Source organism: Aedes albopictus, chromosome 3, assembly GCF_035046485.1.
Source record: "Aedes albopictus strain Foshan chromosome 3, AalbF5, whole genome shotgun sequence".
NCBI lineage: Eukaryota > Metazoa > Arthropoda > Insecta > Diptera > Culicidae > Aedes > Aedes albopictus.
This window is the reverse complement of record NC_085138.1, coordinates 173,179,953-173,200,752: the sequence shown is the minus strand read 5'-3', so window position 1 is coordinate 173,200,752 and position 20,800 is coordinate 173,179,953. Positions and strand designations below refer to the sequence as shown.

The 20,800-nt window shown below is 40.1% G+C and overlaps 1 protein-coding gene across 2 annotated transcripts; it reads right to left on the bottom strand.

Annotated features, from left to right (window-relative positions):
- On the bottom strand, positions 1-7,146 carry LOC115255981 (uncharacterized). Of its 2 annotated transcripts, none has more exons than XM_029854200.2 (4): positions 6,991-7,146; positions 5,963-6,194; positions 5,775-5,896; positions 1-321 (listed from the first exon to the last, which is right to left on the bottom strand). In XM_029854200.2, exons 1-4 carry the CDS (start codon positions 7,036-7,038, stop codon positions 130-132), a joined length of 594 nt encoding a protein of 197 aa, XP_029710060.1. In that variant the 5' UTR covers positions 7,039-7,146; the 3' UTR covers positions 1-129. The 2 variants fall into 2 exon arrangements, with proteins under 2 accessions (XP_029710060.1, XP_062698372.1); XM_062842388.1 differs by having other exon boundaries at positions 6,885-7,024.
- Between the last annotated feature and the right edge of the window lie 13,654 nt (positions 7,147-20,800).

The following is a 20,800-nucleotide window of genomic DNA, read 5'->3' as shown; positions in this document are numbered from 1 at the left end:
GTGAAGCAAATTGTGAAATTTATTTTTGAACAACCAAATGACGATCCAATGCTACCCGTTAATAATGCTGAAACTAGTAGGTATGTTGGAAAATGCACTCCCCTAAAACCAATCTAAAAATCTACAGCTCTACAGCAGTTTGTCGATATCCTTAACGATATCCAGAGGGTTGGTAGTGGGCGAAAAACGCGCAACTGGCACTCCATTTTTGTCGACTAGGAACTTGGTGAAATTCCATTTGATGAAGTTTCCCAAGCTGCCTCCCTGCTTGTGCTTCAGATACTTGTACAGAGGAGCTGCATCATCGCCGTTGACATTGACCTGAAAATGAAGGCAAGAAAATAAAAACATATAATTAGATGGTCGAATGTTATTGGTTATTTTTAAGCCGCTTTCCGAATGCGAGTGGGGAATAATTGACTTGTAAATCAGGAAGCAACACTAAACTAGATCATTACCCCCAATAGAAAAGGTCAATGTGAATGTAAAGTGATTGAACTTAGAGTGAGTGCAATTTAATTTATATTTACGAAAAAAGAGATGAGTCACTTTTGAGAATCAATGCTGACCAGGAATGGTATTATGTCCAGCAAATATTAACCTAATTCAATACATTATCAGTTTCCCTATATTGCAAGGCCCATATAAGGGAACTGAAGACCCCCCGGGGGAAAACGTCTTCACGTGAGTTCATCGTATAGCGGAGGTTTTCGTTAGATGCATGCAAACTAAATCTAAAATTATGCAGGTTCAGTTCGAGAGCATTCTAGAGTAGTCGAAAGAAAAGTATGGAAAATGACAATTTACCACATTGAGAAAGATTATCTAATTTATAGTGCACAGAATTTAAATGACTCTTCAATTTCTAACTGTGGAAACGCACAAAGAACACTAAGTTAAAAAAAAGGCAGCCAAATTCCCGGAGCGTAGAGATACAAAGGAATTCTTGGGGGTAATCCCTGGAGTAATTTCTGAGGCAATAAATCGTGAAATGCCTTATAGAGTCCCTGGAGAAGTTCCAGGATGAATTCCTGGAGAAATCCCTGGATGAGTTCTCAGAGAAATTCCTGGAGGCAGTGTTGCGAATACTCACTTGCAAAAATTTGTACTCACTTGCTTCTATCTCAAACCAGAAGCATGCTATCATAAAATGATGTTGGAAGGGCTTTTAGACTGTAGTTTAATCTAAAAGTTTGCCAAATAAAGCAAAGGTCGCAGACGCATACCAAAACCGTGAGAGAGCTGTGAGCACAGGGTGAGTATAAATTACACGAACTCACAGCTCTCTCACAACTTTAGTATGCGTCTGCGACCTTTACTTTATTCGGTAAACATTTAGATTAAACCATAATCTAAAAGCCCTTCAAACATCATTTTTTGATAGCCTGCTTCTGGACTAAGATAGAAGCATGTGAGTATCACATCTTGCAAGTGATTATTCCCAACACTGCCAGGAGAAACCCCCAGAGGAATTCTGTGAGAAATGCCTGGACAATTTACTGAAGAAATTCCTTGACAAAGTCCTGGAGGATATCCTAGCGTGAAATCTGGAGGAATCCTTGGTGGAATTTCTGAAGTAATTCCTGGATGAATCCTTGGAGAAATCCCAAGAGGAATCCGGGAAAAAAATTGTGGAGAAATCCCTCAAGCAATTCCTGGGGGAATGTTTGTAAGAATTTTATGGGGAATCCCCAGAGGAAATCCTTGAAGCAATTTCTGGAGGAATCTCCGAAAGAATTTCTGAAGATATTCCTAGAGGAAAGCCTGGAGGAATTCCTGGAGAAATGTGTGAAGGAATTCCTTAAAGAATGCATGGAGCGATTCCTGGAGAAATCCCTGGAGGAATCTGATGAGTCCCTGATGAAATCCTAGGTGAAATCCCTAGGGGAAACCCTAGAATAATTCCGGGATAAATTCCTGGAGGAATCCCTGGAAAAAAAATCTGGAGGAATTCCTGGAGGAATCCGGGAAGAAATTTGTGGAGAAATCCCTGAAGCAATTCCTGGAGGAATGTCTGTAAGAATTTTATGGGGAATCCCCAGAGAAATCCCAGAAGGAATTTCTGGAGAAATCCTTGAAGCAATTTCTGGAGGAACCTCTGAAAGAATTTCTGAAGATATGTATTCCTAAAGGAAAGCCTGGAGGAATTTCTGGAGAAATGTTTGAAGGAATTCCTTAAAGGATGCATGGAGCGATTCCTGGAGAAATCCCTGGGAGTCCCTGGTGAAATCCTAGGCGGAATCCCTAGAGGAAAACTCTAGAATAATTTTCCTGGAGGAATCCTTGGAAAAAAAACTCTGGAGGAATTGCTAGAGGAATCCTTGGTGGAATTCCTAGAGGAAGCCCTTGATGAAACTCATGGAGAATCTCTGAAAGAATCCCTGACTGAATTTCAAGGGGAATTCATGGAGAAATTCCCAGGGGAAATCCCAGGTGAATCTCTGGAGGAATGCTTGCAGGAATTCCTGGGGGTATGTCTGGAAGAATTCCTCAAAAAATGCATGAAGTAGAAATCCCTTGATAAATTCCTCTGGCAAAATGCCTGGAAATTCGTTGAAGAATTTCCTTAGGGATCCCTGAGGGATTTCTGGAGAAATTGCTGAAGCAATTGTTGTAGAAATATCTGAAGTAATTCCTGGAGAAATTCTTGATTCAATTCCTGGATGAATTCCTGGTGTAATTCCTTGAGGAATTCCTGAGAGAGTCCTTGGAGAAATTCCTAGATGAAATCCTAGAGGAATGCTTTGAGGAATTCCTGGAGGAATGCCTTGCGAAATCCCAGGAAGAATTCCGGAAGAAACCTCATTCACAAACTGAAAAGTCCAAGAAATTTAAACATGATTTATCCGAAATTAAATAAAAACACTAAAAGGACTCTTTGGAAGTTGCTTCTAGGTTCTTCCAGAAGTAATTTTTGGGATTTCTCATAGAAATCCTGCTGAAATAAATGTGACAGTTCTTGGAATCCTGGAATAACATGATCATTCAGCAATTCCTTTTGAGATTCGTCTAAAAGCTCCTTCAGGTTTTTTTTTTCTGGGATTCCCAGAAAGAATTCTTGGAGAAATGTAATCCCTGAATTGTTGGGAAAAACGCAGGAAGGACTTCCCAACACAAAACTACCGTAGAAACGATTTGAAAATATGTTGGATGAATTCCTTAAGGAACTCCTGTAGAAATTCTATGAGAAACTCATTGAAGAAATTATAAAGTACTCATGAAAAAAAAACTCCTTGAGAAATTCCATAGTAAATCCTAAATGACTCAATTAGGAACATCTGAATTCCTGAATGCGCTTCTGGAGTTATTTCAAAGAACAACCATTTTAGAAGAAAGTTCCGGAGGAATCCCAGGAAGAGTTGATGAAGGAGTTCTGGAGTAGTTCCAGGAGAAATTCCGGAGGAGTTCCTGGAGGAATCTTGAAAGGAGTTCTCGGATGAATATCAGAAGGAATTCTCGGAGAAATCCCGGAAGGAGTTCTTTGAGGAAGCCCGGATGAAATTCTTGGATGAATCCCGGAAGGATCCATTGGAGAAATCCAAGTATAAAAAAAAACAAACAAGTTCGATATAGTAGAAAAATAGAATGCATTTTGGCGTGGTACAAAAAGTGTAAGTGCAGCTGCCAACTGGAATTGCTCACGCAGTGCACTGCCCATAACCGCATAACAGTAACATTCGACAGAAGTAGGCATTGGAGAAAATGTGACCCAAAATTGCAAATTTTGATAGTATGCGAATGAACCGAAATCGTAAACATTTTTTTTTTTAATTCGTAATCAATTATTTAGCAACAAGATCTTCTACAGCACTTCTTGTATGCTGGACCTATTGTCAGAAAATAAATCGGACTTAAGTATGATTGATGTCACGCATTAAAACCAGTCTGCTTTCCCAGTGTGACTGTTATGCGGTCACATCGGTTAATGATGGTCAATGAGACAAAACGACTTGGTGTTTATTTCACAAATCCTAGAACAAACTTGAAAATTTTATTCAGGTAGTCGAAAGTACTAGTAATTTGATGATGATCCCCGATATTAAGTAAATAACAGCAAAATATGCAAATGTTACAATTATGCGGTTATAGGCAGTGCACTAGTGGACAAAAGAGCTGTAAATTAGGTTAAGTGGTTAAGAATAAAAAAATGTAGAGAACCGTCAAACGTATATGGCTGAGTACATCCAAATACCTTATTCTTGAGGGAATCCAGGACGTATTTTCTTTTGGAATCCTGGAGGAATTCCGGAATAAATTCCTGAATCAATTTTGGAAAGAACCTGCAAAACTGTTCCAAATAAACGTCATATTTAAAGCAAATGGAATCCATGTTTGAAATAAACATGGATTTTATATTCATTTCTGACTGGTTCTGTTAGAAATTAATGTAGAAACTTATGTTTTGTGTGGCAGCTTGCTTTGATGTTTCACACTAGCGCCTTCAGCTGACGTTTTTGCACAACTCAGTGTTTCGTGAAACATGTCCGCAAGGTGACGATAGTATGAACTGGACGATGAATTTTTGCAAAAATAGTTCTAGGTGTTACGTTTGTTTGTCTGTGGTTGTCGAAAGGCTTGAGTTCAACTAGCATATTGTTTTACTACCAAGAAGGATGATTGTTGTGAAAGACTCATATTTTTAACAAAATTGGACATGAGGCAAGTAAAATTAACTTTCGTCAGTTGCTCTTTCCCCCTGAGAGCAGCTGACACTGACCCTCTTCTGAGCTTATGGCTCAAATGGACCCGGATACTTGGACATCGGCGAACTGCAACCCATAATGGACCCCCAATCAGACTGGAAATAGGAACAACTAACAGCAACACATCAACATCCTCGTGCTCATCATTCTACAATGATAAGGTAGAGAGTGAAAACAGCGCAACGGCAGCCTGTTCGATATAGTACAATTAGATAAGAATACATTTAGGCGCTGTACAAAGTGTAAGTACAGCTTCCAATTGGAATCGCTGACGCAGTGCCCTAGAGGACGATAGAGCTGTAAATTTGGTTAAGTGATTGAAGAATAAAATTCATCATTGAAAATAGGCTGCTCTACCCCGACGGTTCAAAATCGACGCAAAAACAACACTTTTTTTACGAAAATCATTTTTGGCATATAAAGACGATTGGACTATGACATTTTTATGCAACTAGTGTAGTATGATCAGAATCATTCTGGCCATACGATGTGCGAGAGATTCAACGTTGTTTGATACATCTTCACACACTCGACTTTTGCTTAAGGTGACCAGATTGCCCCAATTTACCCTAACCATTTATTACGTTGTGTCCCCTCGTATGAGTCCATCGATATTGTCGGATTCTTGCAATAGGGGCACAACTCAAAAATGTGAATTGTCAGAATAAACGTTTGAAAATTGGGAATATTGAAGCATCTCCTAGAAGTTCACTTATTTCACTCGAAATGACAAAAGTGAACGAATTTCGTTGGTTGTATCTTGGAAAGAGACTGAAAAACTATTTGTTTAATGAATTTTTGATTACCATTTTTGATCGACTATTGGAAAATTTGACCGATTTTGAGTTTTGCCTTTATTGCAGAAAATTGGTAAAATTGCTAAAATCTCGCGTTACTCAACGAATTTCGGAACGGGTCTTTGTTAGATAAAAGTTTACATCATTTGCCATCGAAATCTAAAAAATGACAATTTTTTTAGTTGTGCCCCCATTGCAGGAAACTGACGATGTGCGCTTTCAACCCATTCTCATCCCGCACTACAACAGGGACTACTTTCAGAAATCTACTTACCCGAGCGAAAACGTCGCCCACCTCAGCCTTGGCGTCTCGCAGATGACAAACCATTTCCTCTCCATCTTTTTCAGGCATTTGTGACCCGAACTGGTTGCACGGGAAGGACAAGATTTTGAAATCTAAAAGATAAGATAGAATTTTGTATATCTGCTCAACGTGCTAATCGATTCGTCTTTCATCATTACCTTTGTCTGCGTACTTTTGCGATAACTCCGTGAGCTCTGCATAATTCCCCTTTGTCAAACCGCACTTGGAAGCGATGTTGACGATCAGCAGCACCTTTCCGCGATACTTGTCCAAGCTGACATCTTCACCCTGGCCGTCCTTAACGGTGAAGTCGTACACCGAGGAGGCACTCTTGTAATCCGATGTCGATTCCGTGGCCATCTCTGCGAAGTTGTACCGGTATGCGCAGTACTGAGGAATACCGGCGGGTCGAAAAATCGATTCTAATGGTTAATATTTACTGTGCGAAACAGCATGTGTTTTTATGATGATACGTATTGTGTCGTGTGTGATATCGTTATCAATTTCATGCAGTAAATTATTGTAGCCTTGAGAATTAATGATAGTCATGCAGTTTCAGCATAAATCCCATGAGTTGATGGTAACTATCGATCAATGCAGTGTGTGTAGCTTGTGTATATTATACGCACTTGGAATTACGTATTTTCTATATGGAGATACACGGTATTCGTCAACAAGCAAATCTTATCACCAAACGAATACCTTGTGGGACTAGTAGAGATTCACAATTTGTAATGGTCATCTTATGGGCAATTCAATGTACGCTATGTGTGAGGGCATTGCTCATATGAAATTTTGTGTTTGAACTTTGATTCGCCTGAAGAGCGACAACATCTACAATGTTGACTCATAGTCACAGCAAATATGACTTGCACATTTCGCTGCCGTTGGTTTGGGAAATGCATAGCTACTATACAATATTTAACAAAAAGCATGACATAAAGATAGGAAATAAGTAAAAATGAGATACAAAACGTTTAATTAGTTATTTAAAAAAACATTAATCAATTTTTGTTGCTTTTGAAACACTGACAATGAATGATGAAATGAATGCTAAAAAAGTTAAAAATAGATTCGTACGGATAGTACAGCAACTGCGCCACATATAATCACACTTTTTCGGCCAATCATCGATAATTTTACACTTTCAACTAATGGTACCTGATTACCGAAGGTTCATACTTACACTGGATTTCACAATGTTTTGAAGATTGCGAACCGAAATCGCTCTCATCCGCTTTGACGTTGTACACTTTATGACAGAGAAAAATAATACAGCAACCGGCTGCTATGCGTGAGTTTGATTCGATGATGCCTGTAGAGGTGAAAAGAGAGAAAATAACAAAAAGTACTGTGGTGAATATTGTATACGCTACCACCACGCCAAGCGCTTGCGCATAAGCCGAAAACTAGAGCCGTTCAATATTGCGGTTCGCCTGCATACCAAAATGCAGTAAACGGTGGAAATCACTGTGAATATACAATTCATCGTAAGACATTACATTTGATTACATTTTTGTAAATTTTATTTAAGATGCTGATACAAACTCAAACAAGCGCTATGGAATGTAATTTTTCTGGAAACCCCTCGCATACATACGAGGCTACAACCAAAACATGTAGAAACATTTTGATGGAAATAAAGACAGAATTTGTGAATTTTTATCTCAGAAAACTCTATTAAAGAAATCGCTAAGCTATCGTTATGATCAATACGTTGCTAACGTGCTTCAAAGGCATCTTCGGTTACAACTAAGGTAAGATGGGTCAACTAACTGAAAAATCACTTTTCTCCAATAAAGAAATATTATATCGTCTATTTTATTGTGTATATCAAAGCTTCACATTTCTACAGAAAACATGAAGGTAGTGATGAAACATAATTGTGGCTTTTTATAAGAAATAGAAGGTTTTTGATCAGGCAGCTACAAACGGACTTCAAAAACCTATGTTTTTTTGTAGAAACATATTAAAATTATATACACACATTTTCAGCGCTCTCATCGCTTCGATCAGTGTCGAAAAAAATCAGCAATTATGATGTTCAATTAGTCCAAAAACGATTACAAACAAACAAACAAACACAGTTATCCATAAGCTGTTAATACACAGGATCAAATATTTGTCCAAAAAGAAACCAATGCTCAAACATCTTGTTTGACTCGATCGAATTTTTATTAGTGTCAAACTGATGTTGTTTCTTGAGTTCGTTCCTTGTCAAATATTTGACCCTGTGTACTACTGGCCATAGACACGAGTCCGAGAATGAACATGACAAAGAAGAGACGAGACAATGCAAGCGGCGTCTTATGGTGTCATCCACTGTAGTTGAAATTCAGTTCAGCTGAACTTCAGCTCGATGAATTCGAATATGAATATATCAATTTGGAATTGATTTATTATGGTTTTTGGCATACAAATACCGATATGTTCAATGCATTATAGTTACTTTTGATGAATGATGCAAAACAACTGTATTTTTTACTTTTGCATCGTGCTTAATTAAAACGAATAAGTAGAAATTGAAAATACGGACTTTGAGTATTGACGATTTCCCCCCTTATCGAACGCGACGATTTGAATCCGTCGCCAGAGTCTGTAACGTGGTTACAATATTACAATTAATTGCTCGTTTCAATAATCTCGATTGATTATCTTTTCGCCATGAAAAGTCAGATCTAAATCGTACCCTAAACGAAGCAGACATATTCAAGCCATATTTTATACGACGATAGCGCCGCTCGGTGGTCGATATAGGTGAATCCAGATTACCCCCAATTGTAGAGGCGCTTTGTGAGATAAGGAGAAAATCGTTTGTTTACATAAAAAAGTCAATTTTTTGTCGTCAAATTTTACTCATTTTTTGCTCTAGAAGTTGCTATTTTCCATTTGAAATGGCTTCCAATATCATCAATCTCGATGCCCACGGCGACAGACACCGGATTGGCCAACTAACAAAAAATCCGGAAGATCGCCCTCCGGAGGCATAGCAAGAGCTCCTCAAATTAATCAAATAAATTGTTCGTAAGTACCTACCGGATCTAAGCGCATCTGAAAAAGGAGTGAATTTTCTTTCCGAAAAGTGCTCGTTTTTTTCTCTACGATGCAAAATTCGATACGAAAAAGTGAAAAAAGTGTACTTTGCCTATGCTGCGCCATGGCAAATTTTGGCGGAGCCACGTTTTTCATAGGGTTCTCATTCCTGCCACCAGATGCGGAGGGATCGTTAGCTTCCGTTGGATTCACCTATTGAAACCACCCATCTCCTATCTCAAAGCAGCTATGAACTCACTCAATTTCTTAGATTCAGTTCTTCAGACTGATGAGTTATTTTAACGGATTATGCATTGTGTATAATAATCTATTATGTAATAATCTATTATCCAAAGGACAAAAAATCTTATCAAGAGTCTTTCCGAATCAAACGGTGATACAAAGCGGACGTGGTCCAAAATTTTTCAGTGGAAGTTTTTTTTGAAAAAGTTGAAGTGACTGTTAGCCGTTTGAAAGCGTTCTGTGAGTTTAAAAAGGGTCAGTAGTGATTCTGTTGAAAATATTGTAATATCCTAAATTATTTTAGAAATCGGAATCTTAAAAAAATTGTGGAAGCTAATATGGGCCCAAGTGCAAGAAATCGTAGATTTCCCCTGTAAGTGCATCACAACCGCCATCATGATGCTGTAGAGTCTTTAATGTGATATGTGTACTTTGTAGATCTTTAAGATAGTTGCTGACGTCATCATTCCAGCAAAAATCCCTTAAATCGGCTGCTCGAGGCTCAGGTAATTGTTTGTACTATTGTATGCTCAGTGGATAATTTGTGCTGTCGATGTAGATGATGGGTGCTAATCTTTTCGTGTATGTGCTTTCTTCTTTTTCTCGTGAAGGAACCCCATCCTTCACGCGAAGGTGTTCCTGCCGGGTTCTAGAACCGGAGGTAGGTTGTAGGGAGATTCGACCACTACGAATCTTCTGGGTGGATCCAGAAGCTTGGCGGCTTGTAGGCTATAGGCCTCGTCGTCCGGCCAGTGACCCACCGTCGCACCTACGGGCCTGGGAGAACTCCACGACTCCCGAGAATAACCGTCTGGAAGCCAATCACCAGCGGCATTCACACACATAGCCTCGAGACAGTTGGCGGTTCGTAGTCCAATCGAACTTGCATGCGTGTGTCGGCATAGACTCCAAAAGCCAGGACACGCACCACTGCCAGCATCGTGTCCGACAGCACTCTACCAACACTGCTGCAGAATTACGGCAGTGCAGCGCTCCGCTGCCTCACCATCGACCCTGCGTCTCCATCACCATCACCACCACCGTTGGACGTCGCCTGAGCTCGAGTCAACCGATAAGGTCAGATTAGCTTAAGAGCCTAGTAGTGAACTGAGCGTATTTGTATGTGACTACCTACGAACACATAAGGGACCAAGTAATAGCACGGCCGTGCGCATGAGAATTCCTATTGGAATTTTAGGAGGATAGGAACAAGGGTTTGAATACACTGTAAAAGTTGAATGTTTGCGAGTTTACCTTAGATGACGAAAGACTTTTGATGAAACTCAGTTCTTTTCTCTAATTTGATTTTTGCCTTTCGTGGGGTCGGGTTGTGGTGAGATAGGTCGGTTCAGTTTTCACGTGTTTGATGGACTCGCCCTGAGTCTCGCTGGGCATTGGATATTGCTGCTTCACAAGCACACGATTGATCGTCTGCTTGGCGCTTAAGTGAAGTCAGTTGAAAAACCAAAGTCGAATCCAACCTAAATCTGAACCGTTACAAGTCGTCGCAGCCAATCAGCAGGCGGGAGTCTGACGTTTCTCCGATCTCACTAACACTAACAGCAGCAGAAGTGGTGCTTGATTCGTTGCGATGATCCAGAAATGCCGACTGGAAGTTGGCAGCGCGTTTTGTTATGAAAAGCGCCAGTCACACGGTGCATATATTGATCAATAGTTGGCCGTTTTATGGATGCATTGAATGTATAATATTGTTCAAAAATAGATTGATATCAATCATTCAACTTTTCCCCTATCTTCCGTTTGATCAACCACACAGCAATATTTCCCCTCCATAGCGCATTTTTCTTCAATTTTCTCTACAATATTTCCCCACCTTCAAAATTGTTACATCAATCCTCTCGAAGATTGTTCAAACCATGGGTCAAATTATTCCATGGATCAATTGATTGGTTCAATATTTCCCCTCCAGATCAACCTATCATTCTTTCAATGCAGCAGCGCGTGAACGAGAGCGCCATCATTGCAGAGCATTCTGCCGTGTTGCCGTATTTTTTTTTTTAATTTAAATAAATTTAAATTTAAATAAATTTCAATAGCTAAATATATTATACAAAAAAACTGAATTCAGATGTAATAAATCATCGAACAAAACAAACAACTTATGCAGAAGTAATGTAGTAAATTTATGCAAAGTTTTTGTAAAGTAATTTTTGCAGAGGTAAATGTAATGAACCCAACGATTACAATGCATTAGTGATAATAAACAGTTCACAACATTTTTTTTGCAATTTATCATCGTAATAGGCTGTTTTACCTCACGCAAATCTGACAGGAAAAGGCCTACTTTCCCACACCAAATTAACAGTGCTGTAATGGTTCATTACAGCACTGATTTGCGTTGCGTAATGAACCATTACAGCACTGTTTTCAGTTTTGATCATCTTTTTGATGCTTTCTGGACGCAGTTTTGAAAAATTGTGACAACTGCGCAGTATAACCTGTTATGATCGGATTTTCTTAAACATGGCTCTGAACATCAGTGTGCAGTTTGATGAAAAAGTTTTGTTTAAAACTATTATCAAGGGTTATTTATGAAATTGCAAATAACGTTGTACGCAACTCGGTGCAGAACTCGATTTTTCCAGCACTCGTCGTAATTATCCAACTCGGCAAGCCTCGTTGGATAAATGTACGACTCGTGCTGTAAAAATCGTCATTCTGCACCTTGTTGCGTAAACTACTATTTTGCAATTATGTGGCATAAGATTGAACTTTTCAATCGTCCAAAGTGTGCCGAAACGGCCTACTTTTCTTCACGAACTCAAAAGTGCCGAAAAGTACTACTTTTCAGCACTCTTAAGAGTGCCGAAAAGTACTGCTTTTCGGCACTTTTGCAAGGGCACACTTTTTACAAGTTTTCCGAAACACTAATGCTCTTCCGTAGTCTTGTGTCGATTCAATGGCTGCATCTATGTCATTTCGGCAGATCGAATCTGAATTGAAGCAAATTCAATTCTAATGTGATCAGCCGAACAGACGTACAGAAAGAAGCAGCAGCAGCAGCAAACAACGCTCGATGACGACGCGATTCCGAGTACTTGCAACCTCTTGTGACACCTATGAATAAAACAGCCTACCTGATTGAAATAAAAGATTCTATGGATGCTCTGCTCACACGTGGTTTCTCATGAAACATGTGTGGAGTGTGGACAGTCAGAAATGATCGTACTCAAGGGTATTTTTCATAATTGCAAAAACGTTGCAAAACTCGATTTTTTCAGCACTCGTCGTATTTATCCAACTCGGCAAGCCTCGTTGGATAAATGTACGACTCGTGCTGAAAAAATCATCATTTTGCAACTTGTTGCATAAATAACTATTTCATAATCATTATTGGAATTGAATAAGCAAGCGAAATATCGAAATTTTCACTTTTCTAATGATCAAGTCTTTATTTTATTTACAAAGCAAAAACGTGACAATTTATTTCTAAAAATTTGCTTTCAAAGCATTCCATAAAATTCAATTGAACTGGCCACCATGAACGCCGTGAACCGCGCGCTGAACATTGGTGAATTGCTATCTCTTCCTCACTGATGGAATGGTCTTCGCTCAATCTGCTGACTCTTTTGCACTGCTGGATTGATCGAATCAAACAAGTCGAGAGGAAAGTTTGACGAACTTGGATGATCTTGATGGTTTGGTCAAACTGGATGATAGTGGTGGTTGAATCAATCTTTCGGAGGGGAAATATTGAGGATATGATCACCAACCTCAATCCTCGCTTTTGCAGGTTGGTCAGTATTTACATCAAGATTCAACATTATCATCCATGTTTTCCTCAATAAAAATGCGTGCAATACATTTAGCAATATTTCCATCAAATTGTGTTTCTTGATGAAGTTGAAGGAAAGATTGAACCTCTTGGTTGAATCAACTTATTGATAAGTGTAAATGGCACTAAAGAAACATACAACATCAGTAGGTGGTTGAAGTTCAGCAGGCAGCGATCAAAAGAATTTCGAAAGCACATTTCTGACAATGCCGCTCGGGTTATCAAGGCGACTCTCTCTCTCTCTCTCTCTTCTTGGCGTAACGTCCTCACTGGGACAAAGCCTGCTTCTCAGCTTAGTGTTCTATGAGCACTTCCACAGTTATTAACTGAGAGCTTCCTCTGCCAATGACCATTTTGCATGTGTATATCGTGTGGCAGGCACGAAGATACTCTATGCCCAAGGAAGTCAAGGAAATTTCCTTTACGAAAAGATCCTGGACCGACCGGGAATCGAACCCGTCACCCTCAGCATGGTCATGCTGAATACCCGTGCGTTTACCGCCCAGTTAACCACATATCACATAAGGATGTACACTAGCGTGGTTCAAAAAATCGTTTTTGCTCCACACCGCTTATTCGATTCCTATCCAGATTATATGCCTTCTCCCAAAATTTGTGCTCATTTGGTTGAAAGTTGAGACTGCACAAGCCCTTCAAGGTTTGTATGGGAATTGCTATGGGAAAACGATGTTTTTCATGCAATCCACCGTAGCATTTCCCCAAGTGCCCTAGTGGGTTAGTCAACCGTTGGTAATCCTAGGCTTCTCTATTAGCTACAACTTTGCCGAAGACCGCATTCAAATCGGACGCCTCGTTAATTAGTTATCGATTTGTATCCAACTGGGCAAACTTTAACACTGATCCTCCAGCTTCTTAGCAGGCAACATTGCTGCACATGGCGCCAAAGATAGCACACTGAAATCATGACTACTATGTTTCCCTGCAAAATGCAGTGATGCCCACTGAATAGTTTAGCCATCATGAGTAAAGAATTTGATTCTGGATAAAAATCGGTAACTAATTAATGAGGCGTTCGATTTGAATGCGGTCTTCGGCAAAGTAGTTGCTGATAAAGTAGCCTAGGATTACCAATGGTCGACTATCCCACTAGCGCACTTGGGGAAATGCTACGGTGGATTGAATGAAAAACATCGTTTTCCCATAGCAATTCCCATACAAACCTTGAAGGGCTTGTGCAGTCTTAATTTTCAACCAAATGAGCACAAATTTTGGGAGAAGGCATATAATCTGGATAGGAATCGAATAAGCGGTGTGGAGCAAAAATGATTTTTTGAACCACGCTAATGTACACACGATATCGCAAATCCATGCATCAGAAATCTAAATCACATAAAATGACCCATCTTGTTGCTCAATTGACAAAATTAATTGTATGTAAATCATCAGTGCGATTGACTTACGACAACTTGCATTATTATTATTGCAAGTTGTAAATAAAGATATTTAGATTCACCACCAGTTGTACTGACTGATAGATCTTATATCATGTCAGATAATCATTGGACGTAATCGCAAAGACTTAGGATATACTTTCCACTATGCTCGTATCTGGCAAGAATCTATGACAAAAGGTCGAAAGACATAAGGTCGAAGGACAAAAGGTCGAATGACAAAAGGTCGAATGGACAAAAGGTCGAATGGACAAAAGGTCGAATGGACAAAAGGTCGAATGGACAAAAGGTCGAATGGACAAAAGGTCGAATGGACAAAAGGTCGAATGGACAAAAGGTCGAATGGACAAAAGGTCGAATGGACAAAAGGTCGAATGGACAAAAGGTCGAATGGACAAAAGGTCGAATGGACAAAAGGTCGAATGGACAAAAGGTCGAATGGACAAAAGGTCGAATGGACAAAAGGTCGAATGGACAAAAGGTCGAATAGACAAAAGGTCGAATGGACAAAAGGTCGAATGGACAAAAGGTCGAATGGACAAAAGGTCGAATGGACAAAAGGTCGAATGGACAAAAGGTCGAATGGACAAAAGGTCGAAGGGATAAAAGGTCGAATGGACAAAAGGTTGAATGGTACAGAAGGTCGAATGGACATAAGGTCGAATGGACAAAAGGTCGAATAGAACAAAAGGTATAATTGACAGTAGATAATTTGGAAGACATGATAAAGTGGTCAGTATTTGACAGAAAAACGACAATTAGCTTATATGCAGCTGTTTACTACCGCATTGCAATCCGAAATAGATGCCTAGAATGATAGAAAGTAGAAGCCTATAGAAGGATATAAAGTAATGTTATTCATGAAAGTGAAATCCGCCGAAAATGCTTTGAAGCTCTTTGGAATGCCTCCAAAATCCCCCTTAAAACCCCAGAAACCCCATGTAACGCACCTCAGACCTTCCGAACCCCCTGAAAACGCTATGTAACGATTCCGTAACGTTTGTGAAATCAACCGAAAATTCTCTGTAGCTCTTTGGAATGCCTCCAAAATCCCCCTTAAACTCCCGGAAACCCCATGTAACGCACCTCAGACCCTCCGAAACCTCAGAAAACGGCATGTAACGCCTGCGTAACGTTTCTGGAATCCGCCGAAAATGCTCTGAAGCTCTTTGGAATGCCTCCAAAATCCCCCTTAAACCCCCCGAAACCCTATGTAACGCACCTCAGACCTTCCGAAACCCCTGAAAACGCTATGTAACGCTTCCGTAACGTTTGTGAAATCCGCCGAAAATTCTCTGAAGCTCTTTGGAATGCCTCCAAAATCCCCCGTAAACCCCCCGAAACCCCATGTAACGCACCTCAGACCTTCCGAAACCCCTGAAAACGCTTTGTAACGCCTTCGTAACGTTTGTGAAATCCGCCGAAAAATGCTCTGAAGCTCTTTGGAATGCCTCCAATATCCCCCTTAAACCCCCAGAAACCCCATGTAACGCACCCCAGACCTTCCAAAACCCCTGAAAACGCTATGTAACGCTTCCGTAACGTTTGTGAAATCCGCCGAAAATTCTTTAAAGCTCTTTGGAATGCCTCCAAAATCCCCCTTAAGCCCCCCAGAAACCCCATGTAACGCACCTCAGACCCTCCGAAACCCCAGAAAACGGCATGTAACGCCTGCGTAACGTTTCTGGAATCCGCCGGAAATGCTCTGAAGCTCTTTGGAATGCCTCCAAAATCCCCCTTAAACCCCCAGAAACCCCATGTAACGCACCCCAGACCTTCCAAAACCCCTGAAAACGCTATGTAACGCTTCCGTAACGTTTGTGAAATCCGCCGAAAATTCTTTAAAGCTCTTTGGAATGCCTCCAAAATCCCCCTTAAGCCCCCCAGAAACCCCATGTAACGCACCTCAGACCCTCCGAAACCCCAGAAAACGGCATGTAACGCCTGCGTAACGTTTCTGGAATCCGCCGAAAATGCTCTGAAGCTCTTTGGAATGCCTCCAAAATCCCCCTTAAACCCCCAGAAACCCCATGTAACGCACCTCAGACCCTCCGAAACCCCAGAAAACGGCATGTAACGCCTTCGTAACGTTTCTGAAATCCACCGAAAAATGCTCTGAAGCTCTTTGGAATGCCTCCAAAATCCCCCTAATACCCCCAGAAACCCCATGTAACGCACCTCAGGCCCTCCGAAACCTCCAAAAATGCCATATAACGCCTCCATAACGTTTGTGAAATCCGCCGAAAAATGCTCTGAAGCTCTTTGGAATGCCTCCAAAATCCCATAATGAAAAAAATGTACTATATTAATTCAGTAACAAAACTTAAAAGAACAGCCTATAAATTTAAGAAGGAAAAATTACTGAACAAAACATCAAACTAAATTGCCATTAAATACTACATCAACACAACTTGAAAGAATAGCCTATAAACAAAAGAAGGAAAAATTTCCTATAGAAATGTCAGTGGCTGAAATACATATGATTACTATAAAAGCAGCATCTCTCAATGAGCAACAACATGAACCATTCGACCTTTTGTCCCATTCGACCTTTTGTCCCATTCGACCTTTTGTCCATTCGACCTTTTGTCCATTCGACCTTTTGTCCATTCGACCTTTTGTCCTTCGACCTTCTGTCCTAAAGCCCTTGGCAGGATGCTTTGGATGCTCCGGATTAGTGCGTTGCGCCTTCTACAGTCGTAGGAATCGTACCGGTGGGAACCTGATATTTACCTTTATGATTTTCAGATCTGCATCCTCGGAGAACTATTCCAGTGCACGAGTTCGTTGTTTTTTTATCCTGTAGCTAATAAACGCACTGCCTATCCAATAATTTAAAAAGCACCACCAAATTCACTGCTAAGAACGGAAATTTAACTAATTGTTTCTACCACGACGACGACGTCTTTGTTGTTTAGCTAATCAAACTCGCGACAGGTTGTATAAAATGACAGACCGTAAATTGCACGTAACATGGATGTAATGTATATCAGGTTGCAAACGTATTGAACAGAATCGCAAGGACTTAGTGGGAATTGTGACCCAACTTACGCATGGGAGCTGACAAGGAAGCAAAACCAAGTCATGTTTCACGGATTTCAAGACTTTCATTTTTATTGGTTAACCCTTATGTGGCCGGCAGGGTACCCGGGTACCCAGTACCCATTTAAAATACACGGTGTAGAAAAAAGCAAAACATTTGCCGGCCACATAACGGTTAAAATTCACTCCCTTCACAACAAAGTTTAGATGGATCAGTGGTAGGACATCTGACTGGCGATCTCGAGGTGCTGTGTTCGAGGCTTGAACCTAACTTTTTTTTTCATTGATAATGGAGCATCATATTACTATACATCAGAAGTCATGTTTTCGTCTTTTTATCGATAATATTGAACATCAATCAGATGAAATCGAGAAAAGTCGTCAGAGGTGTGTATATGGCCTCCACTTTGGTTTGTATATTGCTGTTTTGTGCACTTTATGCGATTGAACTGGTTTGCATATGGTGATGTATAACTCAAATTATACATACCAAAATGTTTACTGGGCGCCTCGGCTATATGGGCCCTTCAAGGCGACTATCAAAACAAAAACAAATCAACGACGCTGCCGCCGCTGGGCGATGGTGCAGACGACCGTAATTTGGCAATTGCCGACACTGGCTTCGATAATGTAGGTCACATAATTGCCTTTCAATGAAAAATAAAACTTTATTATAAAACTATACCGAACACACCGAAACTAAAGGTGACCCATCTTGCCCCGCTTACACATTACACGTAGTTATATGCAATTTATAGAAGTAGTATCACGAAGAAACAGTTTTTTCTGTGCGTGAAGAACGTGAAGAAAATTTAAATGAATATATGCTCCTGCTCAAATGGTCCCAGACCCTATAAAAACAAAAATTCATTTGTTCTTTCCAAAAATCATCCAAGAATTAAATCGGAAATTGTCTTCGGGGACCAGAGATTCCTATACAAATTCCCTAAAGAATTTTTTTTACAGGAATTGAATAAAAAAATTAAAAAATCTTCCGATGGATTTTACCAGAAATTCCTGCGACGATTTTTCATTAACCATCAAGATATTTCTGCGCATCGTACACAATTTTGTTCAGAAATTTCTCTATGGATTCCTCCAGGAAATACCTTAGGAATTGTTAAACTGATTCTTTTAAAAATCTCACCCAAGATTTATACGGAAATTTTCATCAGGGATTGATTAACAATTTCCTTCTGGAGCTCCTTCCGAAATTCATTAGGAAGTTTTTTTTGTAAAATTCTGGTATGGATTGCATCAGTCATTTCTATTTGTATTTCTCCAGGGCCTTCTACCAGAGAACAAGAAACCTCTAGAAAATCTTCCAGGGTTTTCTTTAGAAATCCCTATAGTGAACCCTACAGGATTTCTTTTGCCGAAAATCTTCCAGAGATACTTTAAAGAAGTTTCACAGGAATTTCTTCAAAAATTAGTCTGAAATTTCCTCAAGAAATTTCTCTAAGTATTCCATTGCAAAATCTTCCTCCAGAGATTTCCTTCGAAAATTTTCGAGGAATTCTTTCAAAAACTCTTTAATGATTGTTTCAGAAATTACTCTACGATATTTTTTTTATTTTCTTCAAGCTTGCTTGAGCAAATTTTTCAACCTTTCTTTTAAAAGAAATATCCCTGGATATTCCTCTATATAGATTTTGCGAAAGCTTTCGATAAAGTACCGCACGCCTTAACGCTGGAAAAGCTTGAGAAATACGGATGCCCTCAGTGGCTCATAGCTTGGTTACGTTCTTATCTAACTGGTAGATCCGCTTTCGTTAAACTGAACTCCGCAAAATCTGACATTTACACCACGCCTTCCGGAGTGCCTCACGGAAGCCATCTGGGCCCGTTAATATTCATCCTGTTTGTTAATGACCTCTGTCACCGAATAAGTTCTCACCGCCTTATGTTCGCAGACGACTTGAAAATGTATAGGATCATCAGTTCCGTCGTCGACTGCATTGCTCTGCAGCAGGACATCGATACCGTAGAAAGCTGGTGTATATCTAATGGTATGCAAAATAATAAGCTTCCGAAGATCTAGGCCTCTAATTAGCTTTGAATACACCATAGACGGAGACAAAATTGAACGTGTTGAATCTATAAAAGATCTCGGAGTGATTATGGATTCAAAGCTAAAGTTCAACGAACATATATCTCTGACAACGGCCAAAGGTTTCTCGCTGCTAGGCTTCGTTCGTCGTAATGCCGCCGATTTTGATGACGTGTACGTTCTCAAAACCTTGTATAGCTGTTTTGTGCGTAGTGTACTCGAATATGCTGTGCCAGTTTGGGCACCATATCATGAAACTCAGATACAACGTTTAGAACGAGTTCAACGCAGTTTTTTGAGGTTTGCGCTAAGAAGGCTTCCATGGAATGACCCGCGGAGACTACCACAATACGAACAACGATGTCAGCTGATACGACTGGAAACTCTTCGTGAAAGACGTAAGTTCCTACAGATGATGTTCGCATTCGATATTTTATGTGACCGTTTAGACTGTCCAGATCTTCTACATCAAGTCGATTTCTATGCTCCGGCTCGTCGTTTACGTCACCGACAATTGTTCTGGGTTGCTCGGCATTCCACAGCGTATGGTCAGCATCACCCGTTTGAGAGATGTGTTTGCTTATTAAACAGTGTACCGTGGTTTGATTTTAATTTAACTAGAACGACTTTTAAAACTAGGATTAGGCAATAAATAAAAAAGGTTGTCTACCAATAAAGTCCTTTCTTTTCGGATTCATTGCAGATCTGGACAATTTGTCCCATCAATATTTTTAGTATAAATCAGCTAGTAATTTAATTTAAGAACTCGAATTCCCTACTTCCCATTTTTTTGTTACTGAATTCACTTTCATAAGAGTGTTGAAATTTGTTGACCTTGAGTGGCCAGCTCTGATTTTACCAGCACTGATATGCGAATGGATATCATTATCTTATAAATGAAGCTGGGCAAAAAGTGAGTGGTCCCGCTCTAAAGATCAAAGGTAATTTTGGATGAATAAGAAAACATTCGATAATAAATGGGGACCTAGGCCAACAATAATCGATTGGGTTTATACGGCTATAGTAAGACCCAGTTTGGTGGCAAAAATAAGTGTTAAGTACCTACATTCAACAGAGGTTGGAAAATTGCAAAAACTTGTTACTATTTCTATTACTGGAGCTAAACGTAGCATGCCTTTAAAGGCGCTAGATAGTAGATGGTACGCAACACCTTCCGTTCGAAAACTCCAAGAGCGCGTTGCCCCTCTGCACGTAGAGTTCATCCTTCGTGCCCATAGAGAACTACCGGTCCACAGTAGCACGATTTCCTGTCACAGTGCGTCTCTGAATTTCTCTGCTGGTGTCGTTGTCGGCGGTCACCAGTGAGCCCAAGTACACGAATTTTCCAACCGCCTCGATTTCATCACCGTCGATATAAATTCGGGGTGGCGGGCGCGGTAATTCTTTGGTCGGATTTACG